Source organism: Mizuhopecten yessoensis, unplaced genomic scaffold, assembly GCF_002113885.1.
Source record: "Mizuhopecten yessoensis strain PY_sf001 unplaced genomic scaffold, ASM211388v2 scaffold10827, whole genome shotgun sequence".
NCBI classification, from domain to species: domain Eukaryota; kingdom Metazoa; phylum Mollusca; class Bivalvia; order Pectinida; family Pectinidae; genus Mizuhopecten; species Mizuhopecten yessoensis.
The window spans coordinates 118254-139178 of record NW_018408741.1 but is presented as its reverse complement, the minus strand read 5'-3'; the positions used below and the strand labels follow the sequence as shown (position 1 = coordinate 139178).

At 39.7% G+C, this 20925-nt stretch overlaps 1 protein-coding gene across 1 annotated transcript in view; it reads right to left on the bottom strand.

Annotated features, from left to right (window-relative positions):
• Positions 1-219: 219 nt before the first annotated feature.
• LOC110462718 (nephrin-like) overlaps positions 220-20925 on the bottom strand; it is a gene marked incomplete at its 3' end in the record, with an annotated part of 22733 nt that continues 2027 nt past the window's right edge. The window contains exons 2-6 of the mRNA XM_021516824.1: positions 20225-20551; positions 16513-16818; positions 15854-15991; positions 4686-4719; positions 220-242 (exon numbers count right to left, since the gene is read on the bottom strand). Coding sequence (XP_021372499.1) covers positions 220-242; positions 4686-4719; positions 15854-15991; positions 16513-16818; positions 20225-20453 — 730 coding nt within the window. The remainder of the gene's footprint in view (positions 243-4685; positions 4720-15853; positions 15992-16512; positions 16819-20224; positions 20552-20925) is intronic.

Sequence of the window (20925 nt, the reverse complement as noted above, 5' to 3'; positions counted from 1 at the left end):
GTGGGTACCGCTAGAGGCGTCTGTGTGAAAACGACATTTTTGAATATCTTGAGCTCATTAACTGAAGTAATAACAATAGCTGGCGGCTAACGCCTTAGCTAAAAACAGTATGTAGTTTTGTGACACACAATAATGGGCTTTAAGAACTATCTGATATTGTTCTAGCTACAATACTTGGAAGATAAAAAAGTGTTGATATTCTTGGGAATCTATATTTACCTGTACTGTCATCCACTGCTGATCTGAAATACAAGAATTCCAGGGAATGATTTTTCATGCCAACCCCCACATTGACCGTCCAAAGTAATTTATTTGAGAATCAGAGCAAAACACAGAAAATTAGAAATCATGATGAAAAAAGTAGGTAAAATATGTTTGCTATGCTGCTGCCGCTTGAAAATTGTCACTTAAAACAGCAAAATTCTGTGTTATATAATAAATTGTTCAATACGGATGTGTTTTAATTTCTAATTTGATCTGACACTCAAATAAGATATTATGTCTGTTTCTCGAAATTCACAAAAAAAAATATGGGTTTTTTTGGCCCGAAATGTCAAACTTCAATTTCTGTCCTGAATTAAGATGCATACTTTATGTATCAATTTTTATGGTTGAATGTACAGTAATGTTTGTATGAACTGTATGTTTTCTCAAATTCTGATTTGAAACAAGAGGCCCAGAGGGCTTGTATCGCTCACCTAGATTTTTAAGAAGTCATAGCAAAATATTCTCATTAAATATTATACTGTACTACAAATATTTCAAAATATACGTTCTGTCTGATAGCAACATCCTTCCATTATTTGGTCCCATCCCTCTGTCCCCATAGGAGTGGAAGTATTGTTTATATAACATTATATTATATTGAGCCAAGGACACTCCATTTCAAACTAAATTTTCATAAAGCTATAGGATAACAAGAGGCCCAGATGGCCTGTATCGCTCACCTGAATATAATTAAAGTAATTGGTATGAAGTAAAGATATAGCACTCCATGGTAGGTGCTGTTAGTACATATGAAATTTCAGAAAGATCCATCCAGTACTTGAGATATAGAGAACTAACTTCAAACAGAGCCCCACCCCTATGCCCCTACGGGGGTCATATCCACCAATTATACAAAGTTGAGTCACTGTCACCCAAGGATGCTCCACACTAAATAAGGATAAAATCCCTGAATCCCGATGGTCGGAGAAGGATTTTAAAGGTTTTACCTCTATTTTTCCTATTGGGCCCCGCCCTTCTGCCCCCCTTCGAAGACCACACCTACTGCTAATACAAAATTGAGTCCCCTTGGCCCAAGGATGCTCCAGACTAAATTAGGATAAAATCCCTCAATCCCTTTGGTAGAAGAAGGATTTTAAAGGTTTTACCCCTATTTTACCTATTGGGCCCCACCTCTATGCATACAGCAGGGTCAGACACACCGTTTATACAAAATTGGTTCCCCTTCACCCAAGAATGCTTCAGACCAAATATGGACAAAATCCTGCCATTCCTACTGAAGAAGAAGGATTTTGAAGATTTACGTCTATTTCCCCTATTGGGCCCCACCCCTCATGTCCCAGGGGGTCCACACCCACCTTTTATACAAAATTAGTTCCCCACTACCCAATGATGCTCCACACCAAATATGGACCAAATCCTTTCATTCCTACAGAAGAAGAAGGATTTTAAAGAATAATTTGCTTTGTTTCCCCTATTGGGCCCCACGGCTCAGGCACCTGGGGGGCCAGATCCACAGTGTATACAAAATTGGTTCCCCTTCACCAAAATATGCTTCAGACCAAATATGGAAAAAATCCTTTCATTCCTACAGAAGAAGAAGGATTTTAAAGAATTTGCTATATTTCTCCTATTGGGCCCCGCCCCTAAGCCCCCAGGGGGCCAGACCCACCATTTATACAAAATTGGTTTCCTTTCACCAAAGGATGCTTCAGACCAAATATGGACCAAATCCTTTTATTCCTACAGAAGAAGAAGGATTTTAAAGAATTATTTGCTATGTTTCCCCTATCGGGCCCCGCCCCTCAGGCCCCTGGTGAGCCAGACCCATGGTTTATACAAAATTGCTTCCGAACTACCCAAGGATGCTTCACACTAAATATGGATCAAATCCTTTAATTCCTACAGAAGAAGAAGGATTTTAATGAATAATTTGCTATATTTCCCCTATTGTGCCCCGCTCCTCAGGCACCTGGGGGGCCAGATTCACGGTTTATACAAAATTGGTTCCCTTTCACCCAAGGATGCTTCAGACCAAATATGGAACAAATCTTTCCATTTCTACAGAAGAAGAAGGATTTTAAAGAATTTGCTATATTTCCCCTATTGGGCCCCGACCCTCAGCCCCCAGCGGGGCCAGACCCACCATTTATACAAACTTTGTTCCCCTTCCCCCAATGATGCTTCTGACCAAATATGGACCAAATCCCTTCATTCCTACAGAAGAAGAAGGATTTTAAAGAATGATTTGCTATATTTCCCCTATTGGGCCCCGACCCTAAGCCCCCAGGGGGGCCAGACCCACTATTTATACAAACTTTGTTCCCATTCCCCCAAGGATGCTTCTGCCCAAATATGGAACAAATCCTTTAATTTCTACAGAAGAAGAAGGATTTTAAAGAATAATTTGCTATATTTTCCCTATTTGACCCCGCCCCTCAGGCCCCTGGGGGCCAGACCCACCATTTATACAAAATTGGTTCTTCTTCCCCCAAGGATGCTTCACACCAAATTTTGTTAAAATCCGCTCAGTGGTTCATGACTAGTAGTGTAAAGTTGACGGACGACGGATGACGGACGACGGACGCTGCGGTATGGCATAAGCTCACCTTGGTCCTTCTCACCAGGTGAGCTAAAAATCCTCACCTATGACTCTTCGTTATTAAACCTGTTACCAGATTATAACACTTTTTACCACAGTGACTTTGAAAGTCCTAACACAGTCATTCAGTTGAAAAAACATTGGAAGTCCTTAATCCAAATATCATCACCCTGTGGCTCCTAGTTATTGAGAGGAGTCATTTACAAAGTTAACACTTTTGATCCATATGACCTTGAAAGTAAGTTAAGGAAATTTTCATTTTACTTCAGTGAACTTATGTTGTCCGGCTCTAAGCATCCTAAGAAGCCACCAGCCAAATATTATGATTCTATGCCTTTCGATTATTCAGAAGAAGTCATTTTATGTGTTTGACATATTAGGCCCCTGTGACCTTGAAAGAAGGTCAAGGTTATTTTCATTCTCAAACTTTGTCATGCTGAATCCAAAGAAGCTACCAGCCAAATATTAAGATTCTATACCTTTCAGTTCTTAAAAACAATTAAGTCTTTTGAAGTGTTTGCATGTGAGATTGTCATACCATGCGATAGCCTCTGGTTACAATTATGTACCTGACATTTAAATATACCGTGCTTTAGCGGGCTGTGGAATGAAGTCTAAAGTGTACATGACTGAGAGTAATTTGGTACCATAAAATAAATTGTCACTTTTGATGTCATACTTTTTATATCTTTCACGATTTTTGATATATCTTAAAAGAAATAACTGTCATTGTGTAAACTTTATCCTTCTGCAAAAGTTCTTTTTTTTAAGGAAGACAACTCTCAGCATGACCATAATAATTGTAAAATGAAAAATAAATTAATTATACAACTTTCCACTATTTTTGTATGAAACTTTGTGTCCTGTTTGCTTTTAGCTTGTAGATAATCACTTTTATCCATGCAATTTCAATAAAATACACTTTGTGTCACATGTTTTAAATATTTTGTGATAAGTGAAATATTTGTATGGTTAATTAACCCTTTAAGCCCTGATGATGCATTAATGCATCACCAGGCCTAGGCCGAATGATGCATTAATGCATCACCGGGTCTGGGACGAATGATGCATTAATGCATCACGGAAGTGGAAATATTTTGAAACAATTTTGAGTTGATAAAATACGCAAATAAAATGATTTGTTTGTAATCATATGTGCCTGAAATCATGAATGTACATTAAATCATTAATTTCAAACAGATATTCGACTATAACAGCACATTTACGTCCAGGTTTTCGAAATTCTGCTCACAACTTGACACAAGAACTTCCGGTCGGACGGGAGCAAGTAAAACAATCATTCCCGCAATAATTTTCATAAAGAACACATTTTGTAATACTGGTTCCAGAGGTTTCCAATGTTAAATAAATGATTGTTCAGTAAAACGAACTTATTGAATTTTGTTGTTAATTTTAAAATCAGTATGTTATAAAATTATTGTGTGAAACACTGGTGCATCACGTCACGGACACCGAAGAAATAACATTCAACGGTGCCCTGCTACACGCCAGCATTTTTGACTGAACTTTTGCGATCAGTCGAAATTTTTTTCATAAGTTCTCAGATTATAAATCTGAATTGATATGCATATTCTTCTTTTCATTTCTTTGTTGTTGTTATTGTTCCGAACAATCCCACACACCAAAAAAAAATGAAAAATATTAAAATTGACGAAAACTTTTTTTCCCAAAACATCCCCAGGTAGTCAAAATGCTTAGATTTTCATAAAATTACCTCTCATAGTTGTTTAACCATTATGTGAAAGTTTCAACGAATTCTGCTGGTTAATTGCAAAAGGGTGGAGCCTTCTTTAAATGCTAGATGCTGGAAAAGTGATAATTATAAGACTTAACTTACCGTTTCTTACTTGTGATCATTTCAGTGTCGTCATCTTCAATGAAAATACACAATAATGGTTCAATCATTACCTTATATCAATATTTTGTTCAAATATCTTAAACAAGAGGCCCAATGGGCCTGCATTGCTCACCTGGTATTAATCTCACACTTGTAATCTTAAAATGGACTAAAATACAGTTACAGGCAAAATATCAGTGTTTCATTCATAAGAACCTATTAAAAGATTTAAACATATGATACCTGTGACCTTGAATGTCGAACAAGGACATTGTAATATTAGGTTGAACAGAGTTTATAATCTTCCAACCCAGCATGCTTCTGGAAAAATATCATTACCCTGGACCTTTTGGTTATACAGAACAAATCATTTTAAGATTTAAACATATATTGACCACTGTGACCTTGAATATGGGTGAAGGTCATTCACTTGGTAGTCCTTCATCCCAGCATGTTAATGGCCAAATATCATCACCCTTGGCCTTTTGCTTATTAAGAAGAAGTCATTCAATGGTTTTAAACATATTTGACCCTTGTGACCTTCAAGTATATATGTCAAGGTCATTCATTTGAACTTGGTAGTCCTTCATCTCAGCACCGTAGGCCTTTGGTTATTCAGAAGAAGTTGTTTAAATGTTTAAAACATATTTGCCCTCTGTGACCTTGAATATAAGTCAAGGTCATTTATTTGAACAAACTTGGTAGCCCTTCATCCCAGCATATTACTGCCCAAATATCATCACCCTAGGCCTCTCGGTTATTCAGAAGAAGTTGTTTAAATGTTTTTAACATATTTGACCCCTGTGACCTTGAATATAAGGCAAGGTCATTCATTTGAACAAACTTGGAAGCCCTTTATCCAAGCATGTTACTGGCAAAATATCATCATCCTAAGCCACTTGGTTATTCAGAAGAAGTTGTTTAAAGATTTTTAACATATTTGACCCCTGTGACCTTGAAAATTGATGAAGGTCATTTATTTGAACAAACTTGGTAGCCCTTCATCCAAGCATGCTTCTGGCCAAATATCATTACCCTAGGCCTTTTGGTTACTGAGAAGAAGTTGTTTAAAGTAAAAAGTTGACGACGGTTGGACGACGGACGGACGACGGACGCCGCACCATGCCATAAGCTCACTTGGCCCTTTGGGCCAGGTGAGCTAATAATGTGCCTTTATTATGCTTTAAAACAAGATTTATTAATCATCAAGTTCGTTACAGATCACTGAAAGGCATTGAGACATTCTATGAAGGAAAATTTCAAGCACTGCCATAATGTCAACTGTAAAACTGAAAATGACCATGCAAACAAAAATGAAAGCCAATATTTATTTAGCTGCGATAACATATAGCTTCTGATGAAGAGACAGTTTTTATATATGCAACGTTAGAGCTACAAATTGGTTATATTCCGATGAATGGAGCAAAATCAGAAGTGTTCAATCTGTAAGATTTCATAAAATTAACGCCTCATATGTGTATAATATTATCAAAATGATGCATGATTTTTGAAATGGCAAATTCTTAGATTAATGTTATAGAATAACTCTTCTATGAAATAAGCAAAGTCGGTCTACATGGGCCTGCATGCTCACCTAGTATTAATCTCAAACTTGTAACCTTAAAAGTGGACTAAAATACATGCAAAATATCAGTATTTATGACTATAAATCATTAAAATGAACCTTTTGAAAGATTTAAACACATTTGACCCCTGCGACCTTGAATACGGGTCAAGGTACCAGTAATTCATTTTTAAGACTTTGTAGCCCCTGATGAAAGCATGCTACTGACAAAATATCAACATTCTGGGCCATATGGTTATTCAGAAGAAGTCATTTAAAAAATTTAATCATATGACCCCTATGACCTTGAATATAAGTCAAGGTCATTGCTTTGAACAAACTTAGATGCCCTTCATCCAAGCATGCTACTGCCCAGAAATCAACATTCTGCGCCTTATCGTTATTATATAAGAAGAAGTCGTTTAAAGATTTAAAATATATTTCATCCCTGTGACCTTGATTATAAGTCAAAGCCATTGATTTGAACAAACATGGAAGTCCTAAATCCCAACATGTTACTTGGCCATTTGATTATTTAGAAGATTTAAAACATATTTGACCCCTGAGACCTTGAATATAGGTCAATGTCATTCATAAGAACAAATTTGCCGGCATGTTACTGGCACAGTATTATCATCCTGGGCCTTGGTTATTCAAAAGAAGTTGTTTAAAGTAACAAGAGATCTCAGAGGGATCTTGGCACCCACGATTGTACCAACTTCCAATTCATTAATTCTATGTCGGAACCATAGGGAACCTTCATGTGAAAGACCCCTCCTGAACATTCTGAGAAATAATGATAACAAACTTTCCTTCTCAAATTCAAGATGGCTGTCTGTTGGTCAACTTGGTTCTTTTCTGACCAGCCTTTCGGCTTTCGGGGAATAAATTTTGCATTTCATGCTTGTTTGCGCACGCGCACACTCCTTTCAAAGAGATAAAATATATGCAAATTAGGCCGTATAAAACCGGACCACGAGGTCCAACCGTCACATTTTTGCTTGAGCTGCACGAGAGACCAGGTGTCTCGAGAGAAGAAAAATTTGGTAAGTAAATCTTACCTTACAAGGAAGAGTGTTGTTTTATTGCACTTGGTCGGTCGCAGAGTCGTTTTCTTGACACTGGTGATACCAGGGGTTATTTTTTTTGACGCTCATTTTATTTATTTTTGTTCTGTAGGGACCGATAGTAACATGGGCGTCTCCTCAGAAGACGCTGTGTCTGAGTTATTCGGGGGAGGAGGAAGAAGACCTCGACTACGTCGACCTCCGACGTACTTGTAGGCACGTTGGGGATGAGGTCGTGGTGAATAGCGACCCCATTATTAGTCGGTCTCCTTCTCAGCCGCCGGCTTTGAACACACGTGGCATGAAGGCCAAGGTCACGGCGAAACCTGACAATAATAATGTGAAAAGTGTTAACAAAAAGCGTGCGAACACTAAACAGACGCAGTCTGTGAATAAAAAGGCACGTGGAGATGGGAAGTTAGACACAGTATTGAGTGTCATTAGTCAGCTGACTAACGTTATCGCGGATAACGAGAGAAAGCGTGACGAGCAACGATAGTTGCCTATGGCTTCCGCTTCCGGGTTCCTCGACGAGGAAGAGTGTGGTCAAACGGCTCAGACGCAGTCTGGGGCCAATTTATTGCTGTTTGACTCTGGGGACGAAGCTCCAGAAGAGCCAGAGAACGATGAGTTCGATTTTCAATTGGCGGACATTTACGATAAACACAAACTCGGGCCCGCGGTGTCCGAGAAGGTAGCGAGCAGTGTTACCAAGGCTGTGAGAGCGAGGGCCGACGTGTCGGCACTTACAGATAAGTACAAAATCCCGAAGAACGCAGAGGCGTTTATACCACACAGAACAAACGTGGATGTATGGAATTTTCTGGGTAGCCAGACGAGAACGAGAGATGTGGCCATGCAGGAGGTCCAAAGGTTAGTGGGCCATGGAATGGTCCCCATTATACAGTTAGTCGAGAACATGAGAACAAGCAGTACGCTTGATTTGGGGGCCGCTAGAGGCCTCCTTTCAGACTCTGTCAGTGTACTGTGTAACGTGTTTTATGAGATATCCATTCGGCGGAGACAAATGATGAGGTCTAATCTGCCTCAGAAGCACCTGGCTGCATGGGCAATAACGATACTCCAATTACATCCGAATTATTCGGGGACAATGTGGCGAAGAGAATTAAGGAGTTGGACGAGATGAATAAGTGCACCACTGGTAGAAGGGGGCACTATCAGCAGTACACCCAGTATGCACAAAAGTACAGGTAAAAAAAACAGTCAGGTTGGCAGGGTCAGTACGGACAGAACACCTGGGGACAGGGCCCATGGCGAGGCCGAGGAGGACCCAGGGGTCGGTCGATCGACCGGGTAAAGGTTTGTTTGTTTGATTTTGTTTAACGTCCTATTAACAGCTTAGGTCATTTAAGGACGGCCTCCCCTGTGTGCAAGATGCATGCGTGTAGTGTATGTGTGTGTATTTTGGGAGGCTGCGATATATTAGTGTTTGTCTTCTTGTAATAGCGCGGAACTGATGCCGACTTTATAGTGCTACCTCACTGAAACACACTGCCGAAGCCACCCAGCAGGATGCCCCACCCGGTCACATTATACTGACAACGGGCGAACCAGTCGTCCAACTCCTTATTTGCTGAGCGTTAAGCAGGAGTAGAAACTGCCATTTTTAAAGACTTTGGTATGTCTCGGCCAGGGGACAGAACCCAAAGCCTTCCTCACAGGGGCGAACGCTCAACAAATGGCCAAAAGTGAGGCATTGTCAAGGGAGACATTAGGAAAAAGAAAGTTATTTAGAAAGGAGAGAAGAGTTAAGGTCCCAAATTTAGTCGCCTCTTACGATCATGCAATTGGGGGCAGCAGGTACAATTCTTACGCCCTACCTGCAGGACTACCGGGTAAAGGCGCACCAGAAGGTCGTCCCAGCACATGAGCCGGTCCAACCAGGGCCAGTCCAAGGCAGGACAGTAACGGAAACGATAAGTAAACCGTCTGGTAAATTAAAAGATTTCATAGATGAATGGAGTTGTTTAACATCAGATCAGTGGGTGTTAAGTTCAGTGCAGGGTTATGAAATTGAATTTGCACTAGACTTTTTCACTTCGGTTGATCTGAAAGATGCATATTTTAATGTACCGATAGCTGAACATCATAGAAATCATCTCCGTAGCCAGGGAGTCGTTACATTTTATTATATCGATGATTCTCTGACAAAGGCGGCAGAGAGAGAAAAGTGTTGGGACGACACAGAGAAACTCATGTCAGTTTTAGAGTTAGTGGGCTTCCAGATACATCGAGAGAAGTCAGTAGTCATCCCCTGTCAAGTCATTACACATTTGGGGTACATTATCGATTCTGATTTTAAGGTGTTTTTACCTGAAGAGAAAATATCCAAACTCCTGTTAAAGTGTGAGGAGGTGAAATCTATGATAATCTGTATAATCCGGAAGCTAGCCTCACTGATCGGATGCATCACATCCTCTTTTAGGGCGGTACTTATTGGTCCGTTTTATTATAGAAGCCAAGAGGCCGATAAAGTCAAGGCGTAAAGGTTTTCTCTGGATGATTATGACGCACCGGTTACGTTGTCAACTAAAGTTTGGACGAGATAGTATGGTGGGAAAAGAATCTTGTAAGACTCAATGGTAAGCCCATTAGATATAAGGACCCCACTGTATTTATTACTACTGACGCGTCCCGACATTGTGTTGTCGGCTACTCATATACCTGGGGTAGAAAATATTAAGGCTGATTATCTGTCTAGAAACTTTAATAATCAAACAGAGTGGAGTTTAAACCCTAGCATTTTTGATAGAACTGTGTCACAATTTTTCAAACCAGATATTGATTTGTTTGCAACGAGGTTGAATTTTAAGGTGAATAGATATGTATCTTGGAACCCTGATCCAGGATCAGAGGCGGTGGATGCTTTTACTTTGTTATGGGCAGAGTTTTCACCATATCTGTTTCCACCATTTTGTTTGGTATCCAGAGTTTTGCAAAAGATTCAGCATGATGAGGTTGATAAGGCTATTATTGTGGTGCCAAACTGGAGTACTCAGCCATGGTTTCCAATCTTATTGGATATGATAATTGAGACTCCGGTCAGATTGCCTAAATTGACAGACTTGTTGGTTCTCCCACATGACCATGCTGTACATCCTCTTTCCAGATCCCTGAACCTGATCGGGTGCGTTGTATCAGGAAAAGTTTGGCGAAGAAGGGCTTACCAGCTGACGTTGGCGAGGCGGTCCTACAGTCCTGGCGGCCGGGTACCAATAAAGCCTACAATCTGGGATGGAACCAGTGGACAAATTGGTGTCATCAACGGGGGATCGATTATACTAAAACGACTGAGAAGGACGTAGTTAATTATCTACTATTTTTGGCAGAGAAAGGTAAATCCTATAGTGTTATTTATACGCACAGATCAATGCTGTCTCAGACTTTACAGATGTGCGGAGTGAATGTGTGTAAAGACAGCATTTTGATTACGCGGGTAATGAAGGGATTGTTTAACAGGAATCCCTCGCTACCTCGCTATGTGGGGACGTGGGACGTGTCCGTCGTTTTGGACTACATAAAAACTTTACCTGCGGTAGAAGATATGTCTTTGCGGGAGTTGTCAATGAAATTAGTGACATTGGTTGCTTTGATGACAGCCCAGAGGGCTCAAACCCTGGGAGCTCTAGACATAGATTTTATGCATCGATCATCCGATGGAAGTGTTTATACTTTTGTTATTAGAGATCTGTTAAAGACTTCACGACCTGGGCATGCGAATCAAACGCTCAGATTATGTAAATATATTGATGTAAGACTATGTGTAATATCGACTTTAATACGATACTTGGAGGTTACTTAGAATCAAAGGAAGAGTAGGAAACTTTTTGTTTCATTTAAAACTTTTGAGGCGGTATTAACCTCAACTATTGCCAGATGGGTAAAAACTGTTCTTGGAAGTGCTGGTGTGGACAATTGTTTCAAAGCACATTCCACTAGAGGAGCCTCTACATCGGCTGCCTATGCGGGTGGTGTACCCATGGGCAGCATTTTGCGGACAGCAAAATGGGCTTCGGCTAGTACATTTGCTAAATTTTATCGTCGTGATACAGATGTTTCGGCGACTGAATTCTCCAATTCCATATTGGCGCGGGTTTCAACATAAATTGTGAATGTTTTGTTGAGTTTTCACAGAATTATATATTTGAATGAATTTTTAGCCTGGAGTTATTATTTTCTCTATGTTGGTTGATGTTATTCAGATGTTGACAAAACTTTAAACATGCAAGAATTATTCCCCGAAAGCCGAAAGGTTGTTCGGAAAAGAATTCCCCCATCATCCGAGCTTTAGTGACGGATAAGGAGGATTCTTTGAGAATCAGCCTGAAGGCTGAGGGAATAATTTTCTTTCCCCCCCATGTTAACCGCCCTGATTTTGTCAACAACTGATCTTTATGCTTTAAAGGTTGCCGGGTGGACTTCGTGGGCCGGTTTTATACGGCCTAATTTGCATATATTTTAACTCTTTGAAAGGAGTGTGCGCATGCTCGAACAAGCATGAAATACAAGAATTATTCCCCTCAGCCTTCAGGCTGATTCTCAAAGAATTTTCCCTTCCGTCCTAAAATTTGATATTTGTAAGATAAGTAATCTTAAAAGTGGACTAAAATACAGCTACAGGCAAAATATCAGTGTTTCATTCATAAGAACCTATTAAAAGATTTAAACATATGACACCTGTGACCTTGATTGTCGAACAAGGACATTATAATATTAGGTTGAACAGAGTTTATAGTCTTCCAACCCAGCATGCTTCTGGAAAAAATATCATTACCCTGGTCCTTTTGGTTATACAAACAAATCATTTAAAGATATAAACATATATTGACCAGTGACCTTGAATATGGGTGAAGGTCATTCACTTGGTTTTAAACATATTTGACCCGTGACCTTAAAACACATATGTCAAGGTCATTTATTTGAACTTGGTAGTCCTTCATCCCAGCATGTTACTGGCATTATCCTAGGCCTCTTGGTTATTCAGAAGAAGTTGTTTAAAGGTTTAGAACATATTTAACCCTGTGACCTTGGAAAAAGATGATGGTCATTCATTTGAACAAACTTTATAGCCCTTCATCCCAGCATGCTACTAGCCAAATATCATCACCCTCAGCCTATTGGTTATTCAGAAGAAGTTGTTTAAATGTTTAAGACATATTTGCCCTCTGTGACCTTGAATATAAGTCAAGGTCATTTATTTAAACAAACCTCGTAGCCCTTCATCCCAGCATGTTACTGGCCAACTATCATCACCCTAGGCCTCTTGGTTATTCAGAAGAAATTGATTAAATGTTTTTAACATATTTGACACCTGTGACCTTGAATATAAGTCTAGGTCATTTATTTGAAAAATCCTGGCAGCCCTTCATCCCAGCATGTTACTGGCCAAATATTATCACCCTAGGCCTCTTCGTTTTTCTGAAGAAGTTGTTTCTTGAATATGGGTGAAGGTCATTCATTTGAACAAACTTTGTAGCCTTTCATCTCAGCATGCTACTGGCCAAATATCATCACCCTGGACAGTTTGGTTATTCAGAAGAAGATGTTTAAAGGTTTTTTTAAGACAATTGACCCCTTGTGACCTTGAATATAATTGAAGGTCATTCATTTGAACAAACTTGGTAGCCCTTCACCCAAGCATGCTACTGGCCAAATATCATCTCCATGGGCAGTTTGGTTATCGAGAAGAAGATGTCCAAAGGTTTTTTAAGACAATTGACTCCTGTGACCTTGCATATTATTAAAGGTCATTCATTTGAACAAACTTGGTAGCCCTTCACCCAAACATGCTTCTGGCCAAATATCATCTCCATGGGCAGTTTGGTTATCGAGAAGAAGATGTTTATTTTTTTTTTAACATATTTGACCCCTGTGACCTTGAAAATGGGTGAAGGTAATTAATTTTAACAAACTTTGTGGCCCCTTCATCCAAGTTTGCTTCTGGCCAAATATCATCACCCTAGGCCTTTTGGTTATTAAGAAGAAGTCGTTCAAAGTTTTTTTTAAAACAATTGACCCTTGTGACCTTGAATATAATTGAAGGTCATCCGTTTGCACAAACTTGGTAGCCCTTCATCCCAGCATGCTACTGGCCAAATATCATCGCCCAGGGCATTTTGGTTATTCAGAAGAAGTTGTTTAAAGTTTTTAACATATTTGACCCCTGTGACCTTGAAAATGGGTGAAGGTCATTAATTTGAACAAACTTGGTAGCCCTTCACCCAAGCATGCTACTGGCCAAATATCATCTCCATGGGCAGTTTGGTTATCGACAAGAAGATGTTTAAAGGTTTTTTAAGACAATTGACTCCTGTGACCTTGCATATTATTGAAGGTCATTCATTTGAACAAACTTGGTAGCCCTTCACCCAAGCATGCTACTGGCCAAATATCATCTCCATGGGCAGTTTGGTTATCGACAAGAAGATGTTTAAAGGTTTTTTAAGACAATTGACTCCTGTGACCTTGCATATTATTGAAGGTCATTCATTTGAACAAACTTGGTAGCCCTTCACCCAAACATGCTACTGGCCAAATATCATCTCCATGGGCGGTTTGGTTATCGAGAAGATGTTTATTTTTTTTTAACATATTTGACCCCTGTGACCTTGAAAATGGGTGAAGGTCATTAATTTGAACAAACTTGGTAGCCCTTCACCCAAACATGCTACTGGCCAAATATCATCTCCATGGGCAGTTTGGTTATCGAGAAGATGTTTATTTTTTTTTTAACATATTTGACCCCTGTGTTCTTGAAAATGGGTGAAGGTCATTAATTTTAACAAACTTTGTGGCCCCTTCATCCCAGTTTGCTTCTGGCCAAATATCATCACCCTAGGCCTTTTGGTTATTAAGAAGAAGTCGTTCAAAGGTGTTTTTAAGACAATTGACCCCTGTGACCTTGAATATAATTGAAGATCATCCATTTGAACAAACTTGGTAGCCCTTCATCCCAGCATGCTACTGGCCAAATATCATCACCCAGGGCATTTGGGTTATTCAGAAGAAGTTGTTTAAAGTTCTTAACATATTTGACCCCTGTGACCTTGAAAATGGGTGGTCATTAATTTGAACAAACTTGTTAGCCCTTCACCCAAGCATGCTACTGGCCAAATATCATCTCCATGGGCAGTTTGGTTATCGAGAAGAAGATGTTTAAAGGTTTTTTAAGACAATTGACCCCTGTGACCTTGCATATTATTGAAGGTCATTCATTTGAACAAACTTGGTAGCCCTTCACCCAAACATGCTACTGGCCAAATATCATCTCCATGGCCAGTTTGGTTATCGAGAAGAAGATGTTTATTTTTTTTAACATATTTGACCCCTGTGACCTTGAAAATGGGGGAAGGTCATTAATTTTAACAAACTTTGTGACCCCTTCATCCCAGTTTGCTTCTGGCCAAATATCATCGCCCTAGGCCTTTTGGTTATTAAGAAGAAATCGTTTAAAGTAAAATATTGACGCCGGACGCCGGATGGACGGACGCACGGACGACGGACGCCGCGCTACGGCATAAGGGCACTTTGTGCCAGGTGAGCCAAAAATTGTCAAAGTATCAAACTGTCATCTCATGGTTAGAATGTAAATCAAGGTTAAATGATTTCCAGTAGTTTTTAAGACAATTGACTCCTGTGACCTTGCATATTATTGAAGGTCATTCATTTGAACAAACTAGGTAGCCCTTCACCCAAACATGCGACTGGCCAAATATCATCTCCATGGCCCGTTTGGTTATCGAGAAGAAGATGTTTAAAGGTTTTTTAAGACAATTGACCCCTGTGACCTTGCATATTATTGAAGGTCATTCATTTGAACAAACTTGGTCGCCCTTCTCCCAACCCTGCTACTGGCCAAATATCATCGCCCTAGGCCTTTTGGTTATTAAGAAGAAGTCGTTTAAAGTAAAATATTGACGCCGGACGCCGGATGGACGGACGTACGGACGACGGACGCCGCGCCACGGCATAAGGGCACTTTGTGCCAGGTGAGCTAAAAATTGTCAAAGTATCAAACTGTCATCTCATGGTTATAATGTAAATCAAGGTTAAATGATTTCCAGTAGAATATAAACAAAATATACCCAAAAGTTGCATTTTCCTATATAAACTAAAGTAAATTTCACCCTCTCCCCAGGGGCAAAGGTGAAGCTCAAGGGTCATGAAATTCACAATTTAGATAAAGTACCTCAAGACTCTTCCACCTATGAAGAGTATTGGTTTCCAGCATAACTGGGTCTGGAGAAGATTTTTAAAATTTAAGCCAATTTGACCACTTTTAGCCCCGCCCCTCAGTGCCCCTGGGGTGGGAACCATATATAATTCACATTTTTGGTGCATATTTGACCAAGGAAGGTTTCTGCAAAATGTTATTGAAATCAGATCAGCGGTTTTGAGATGTCGAATATGGACGGTCGACAGACGATGCACGATGGACTATGACGGACAAAGGGCGATTAGAATAGGTCACTTGAGACTTTCTCTCAGGTGACCTAAAAAAGATATGACCATTTTACCTTTTCTTTTCCTTCCCGACTTCCTTCTTTTTGCTTTGACAATGATGATGATAACAATCACTGCGATGATTGCTACTATCGATCCAACCACTCCTCCAATTATTGGTCCTAAATGAGAGCTTTCAGGGGCAGGCTCAGCTTAAAAAAATAAACAACAAATAAGGAATTATTATTTTTGGTGAATGTTTTAAGAAATGAAATCATAGCCAATTGTGACACCAATGTTAATAAACATAGAAGTGTCATGGGTGTCTAGTTTGTAGGACAAGATAGTACAGGTAATTGAATTTAACGTGAAGGTCACATGACTTTATATGGTGTTTGTATTACTTGCCTGTCAAGAGTTGTAGTGAAAAAGTAAAGTGGTAACAGTGGTCATTCAAATCTTGGCAGTCTAGGCAAGCACACCATTTTTTTAAAGTTGAATGTTTCAGAGTAGTTGAAGCCTTTGCATCCTTTTGTAATTGCAAGTTTTAGTATAAATGAACACTTGGAAGGAATACATGCTTCTATTTTTCTTGTATTTTTATACAATAAAGCAGTTGGACTGTCGAAGGCAACACCCATACAGATACTGTACATTAGTGTTGAGTTTATATGATAAATGTTTTATGTTCGGTTAAGTGATTAAGGATAAAAATAAGACTGAATAACATTACCTTTAGTTGTACAGTTGATTTCCTCCTCAAATGTTGAGTTGCCAAAGTCATTCCTAGCATATACCATAAAAAAATGCTGTGTATCAGATGTCAGACCTGATACTGTAATGTTGATGATTTGCCGAGGCCCTGGATCATTTAAATTATTCAGGCTTTTATCAATTATAAAACTGTCATCCTGATGAATCTTTATCCCCACAGCAAATGTCTGGGTAGATCCCCCATTGAACGCTGGACTCCAGCTTAGGATAGCACGGTCTTGGTAAGGGCAAATAACTTTTCCATCCTTTGGAAGGTCTGGTTTTCCTGGGAGAGAAAATGAAAAACATGCACCAATTTATTTTTTCTTAACCTGGGAAGCGGGTAGTTGGTAAGTTAAAAGAGGTGATTTCTTTTTGTAAATTGGATTGGTGTGTGCCAATATGTGCACTTGTTTAGCCTGATGTAACTGGCCACTTAAAACAAAAATACCATGATATGCCATTTTCTTCTGATAAAACACTCTCAACACTCCAAGAATATCATTAAAATGAAACATTTACTGTATAGTTGCTCATATTCATGAGGCTTTTAATTTCACTAACGATATTAATCCATCCATTTGTGAAATTTCCTACCATGTGAAAGTGGAAGGAACAGAGGCTGCTAGTTTTAACATAACAATCTTCAATTTATAGAAAAATGATGCCAAAGGATGCTCTTCAGAAATCCCTTCAAATTTGCTGAAGAAAAAGATTTTAAACATGTAGCACTATATGTTCCCCCTATTGGGCCCAGCCCCTCTACCCCAAGGGGTCACAATTTCTTTTTATACAAAACTGATTCCCCCTTGCAAAATGGAACAAATTTGTTTAAAATCATTACAATCAAACTGAAGAAGGACTTTCGAAGATTTACCTCAAGTCCCCTATTGGCCCCTGCCCCAAGGGGGAGGGGCACATATCCTCTGTTTATACCAAATTGGGTCCCCTCTGCCCAAAGATACTTCCCACAAATTTTAGTAACAATTCCTCCAATCAAGAAAGAAGAAAAGAATTTTAAAGATTTACCTCCATTTGGTCCCAACCCTCTGTCCCCAGAGGGTGGGGGGTGGAGGGGGCATACCCTTCGTTTTACAAAATTGAGTCCCAATTGCCCCCAAGGATGCTCTTCTCAAAATTAGTTTAAAATCAATCTAATCATACAGAAGAAGAAAGAATTCAAATATTTTGATTCTGTGAAAATTCTTTGACAGGGACAGAGCAACCTATCCTGCTCCTCAGACCCAACGAAGGCAGTCAAAGACGAAATCTTAATAGGACTGGGCGAGAAGCCAGGAACCTGAATCTTAGCCATGAAGGCAGGATCAGTGAGAAGGATAACGGCAGAGTAATTCCTGGACCACCGGAGGCAAGAGGGGTGAGAAGACAAGGCATGACCAAGGCAATAAGGAATACTGCCTTGTAGGTAACAAATTTCAAGGAGGCAGACACTAAAGGCTCATAAATTGCCCGCATCAGCGATTCGAGCACCAGTGGCAAATTCCACTGTGGAGCCAACTGCCGGACCCTAGGCCTGTCCAACCCAAACCTCCTAATCAAGGCAGAAAGAGAGGAGGACGAGCCTACCTCCGACCTACCATGAACAGAGAGAACACTAGCAATGGCCGTGCGATAACCAGCGATAGTGCCAGGGGCAATATTGCCGTCCCTGAACAGAAGAAGGAAGTCTGCAATCACCTGGACAGTAGCCTTGATGGGATCAACCTTCCTGCTGACACACCAATCACAATAAATCTTCCACTGTGACTGGTAGAAGGCAGATGAGGAAGACCTACCTGATCGAGCGATGTGATCTGACACGTCCTAGAAAAGCCCGCCCTAGCGAGGCCTCCTGAGATAGCTTCCAGGCGTGAAGGTGGAAGATCTCCGGACCTGACAATTTCCCTACAAAAATCGAGTGATTCAGTTGCCACTCTGTAAAAACCGGCGGGCGGTGCCTGGAAAGAGTATCCACCAGAACATTCAACCTGCCTGGTAGATGCTTGACACAAATTGTCAACTGCATTTCCTGACAAAGAAGAAGAATGCGGATAGCGAGGGCACACAGAGTGTGAGACCTGGTTCCCACCTGTCTCTTCAGATAAGCGACAACTTAAGAGTTGTCCGTAGCCACACAAACCACCTTGGAATGCAGGATCTCCCGAAGAGACTGCAGAGCCAACAGAACAGCCCTCATCTCGAGCACATTTTAAAGGAAAAGTTAACAAACGGACAGACGACGGACGCTGCTCCATGGAATAAGCCCACATTCCCTGTGGGCAGGTAAGCTAATAAAATAATAATACAAGAGGCCCAGAGGGCCTGTATCGCTCACCTGAATAGTTAAGCAGTCATAGCAAAATCTTCTCATTAAATATTATATTGCACTACAAATATTTCCCACGCAAACTTTGTTGGCTCCATCTGTTGAAAAATATATTGTTATAAAGATTCTATACTTTTTTATTCTTCTGCAGAAGTTGCTTGACATATTTTCCCCTTTGACCTTGTAAGTAGGTCAAAGTCATTTTCCTTCTCAAATTGGTAAGCTTTATTCCAAAATGGTACCAGCCAAATCTTATGAATCCATTCCTTTTAGTTCTTAAAAACAAATCCTTTAAAATGTTGTTGACCTCTGTGACCTCTAAAGTAGGTTGAGGTCATTTTCATTCGCAAACTGTGGTGAGCTCTATCCCAGGAAGTCACCAGCCAAATATTATAATTTTATGCCTTTATGCCCTTAAAAGTAGGTCAAAGTCATTTTCATTCTCAGACTTTGTTAAGCTCTTTTCCCAGGAAGCTACCTACCAAATATTTAGCTTCTATACGTTTCAGTTCTTCAGAAGAAGTCGTTTTAAACATTAGACATATCTGACTTCTGTGACCTTGAAAGTAAGTCAAGGTCATTTTCATTCTCAAACTTTGTTGGGCTAAATCCCAGGAAGTCACCAGCCAATCTTTATCAGAAGTCATTTGAAGCATTTGACATATTTGACCCCTGTGACGTTAAAAGCCTCTCAAAGTGTTTAATAAATTTTGTATTGGATATATAGGGTGGGGATCTCAAACATTTCAAAAATAGGACATTAATCATAATTTAAATATTATGCCTTGTCCCTCTAGGGGCCATTTCAAATACAAAATTGAGTTCCCAGCGCCTAAGGATGCTTTACAACAAAATTGGTTAACATCCCTCCATTCATACAGAGTGAGAAGGATTTTAAAGATTTGAATCTCTTTCCATTATTGGGCCTGTTGCTCTGCCACCTGAGCAGGCACACCTCCTGCTTATACAAAATCCAGAACATTTTGCCAAAAGCTTCCCTAAATAAATTTGGTTAAATTCTCTGTTAAAATATTTCCATTCATAAAGAAGGATTTTATACATTTACCTGTATTTTTCCTATTGGGCAATGCCCCTCTGTCCCCATACATGTATGTGGAATGAAATAATAATAGGCCAGTCTTGCTCTTGTTACAAAAGCAGTGTTATTTTTTTTCTTATTTGACCTTTTTGTACCTTTATTGTTGTTTAACTTCAATGTTGATGCTGGGCGATAAACAATGAATACTACGCCACTGCCTATATTGTCCTTTAATGGGCAGGTGAGCTAATGACTGTATGTTACTATCATAAACAGTTTATAACAATTATTGTATTATATGAAAGTACAAAAGTAGCATCTGTTCACCTTTGGCCACAGCTGAAAAGCTGATAGTTTCACTGCCCTGACTGTTTGTTGCTGTGACATTGTACACTCCAAACCAGTCCACTTTTATAGTTAATCGTGTTCCCACTGACAATGAAGACAGGTTCTTCATGGCAAAGGTATTATGTATCGCAAAGTTTTCACTCCCATTAGCAAGTGTTGTTGCAGGTGACACTGGGGAGGTTTGGAATGTCCAGCTGAATGATGGCATTGGGTTGGAGAGAAAATTGGCAGGAATAGTTAAGGTTTCGGAAGTGGCTAAACCAAAACTGTAGTTAGTCTCCACTCTGTGATCTTGGCGTGGTTGACCTACATTATAAAGGATATGAAAATGAATATGCAAATATGCAACAACCACACAATGGAATTAGTATATCATAAATATAAACATATCTTAAAACTAGATTATGTCTGTGAGGAAAGAATACCTCCACTGGTCCACTGGCATACATATCATCCATATTTTTGAGGATTTAGTGTCAAGGAAATTTTGTTACAAATTTGTCAAACATTTCAACTGAAATGACTGGAAATGCATATTTGAAAGAGAAGATTAATGGCAATGCTAAAAGAAGAGAATATAAAATATAAACTTGATTTATTTTACAATAATTTTGAAACAAGTTATTTCCACTTATATTAATCACTCTTGTTGGCCCGGAAATTAGCGTGGGGGTGGGGGG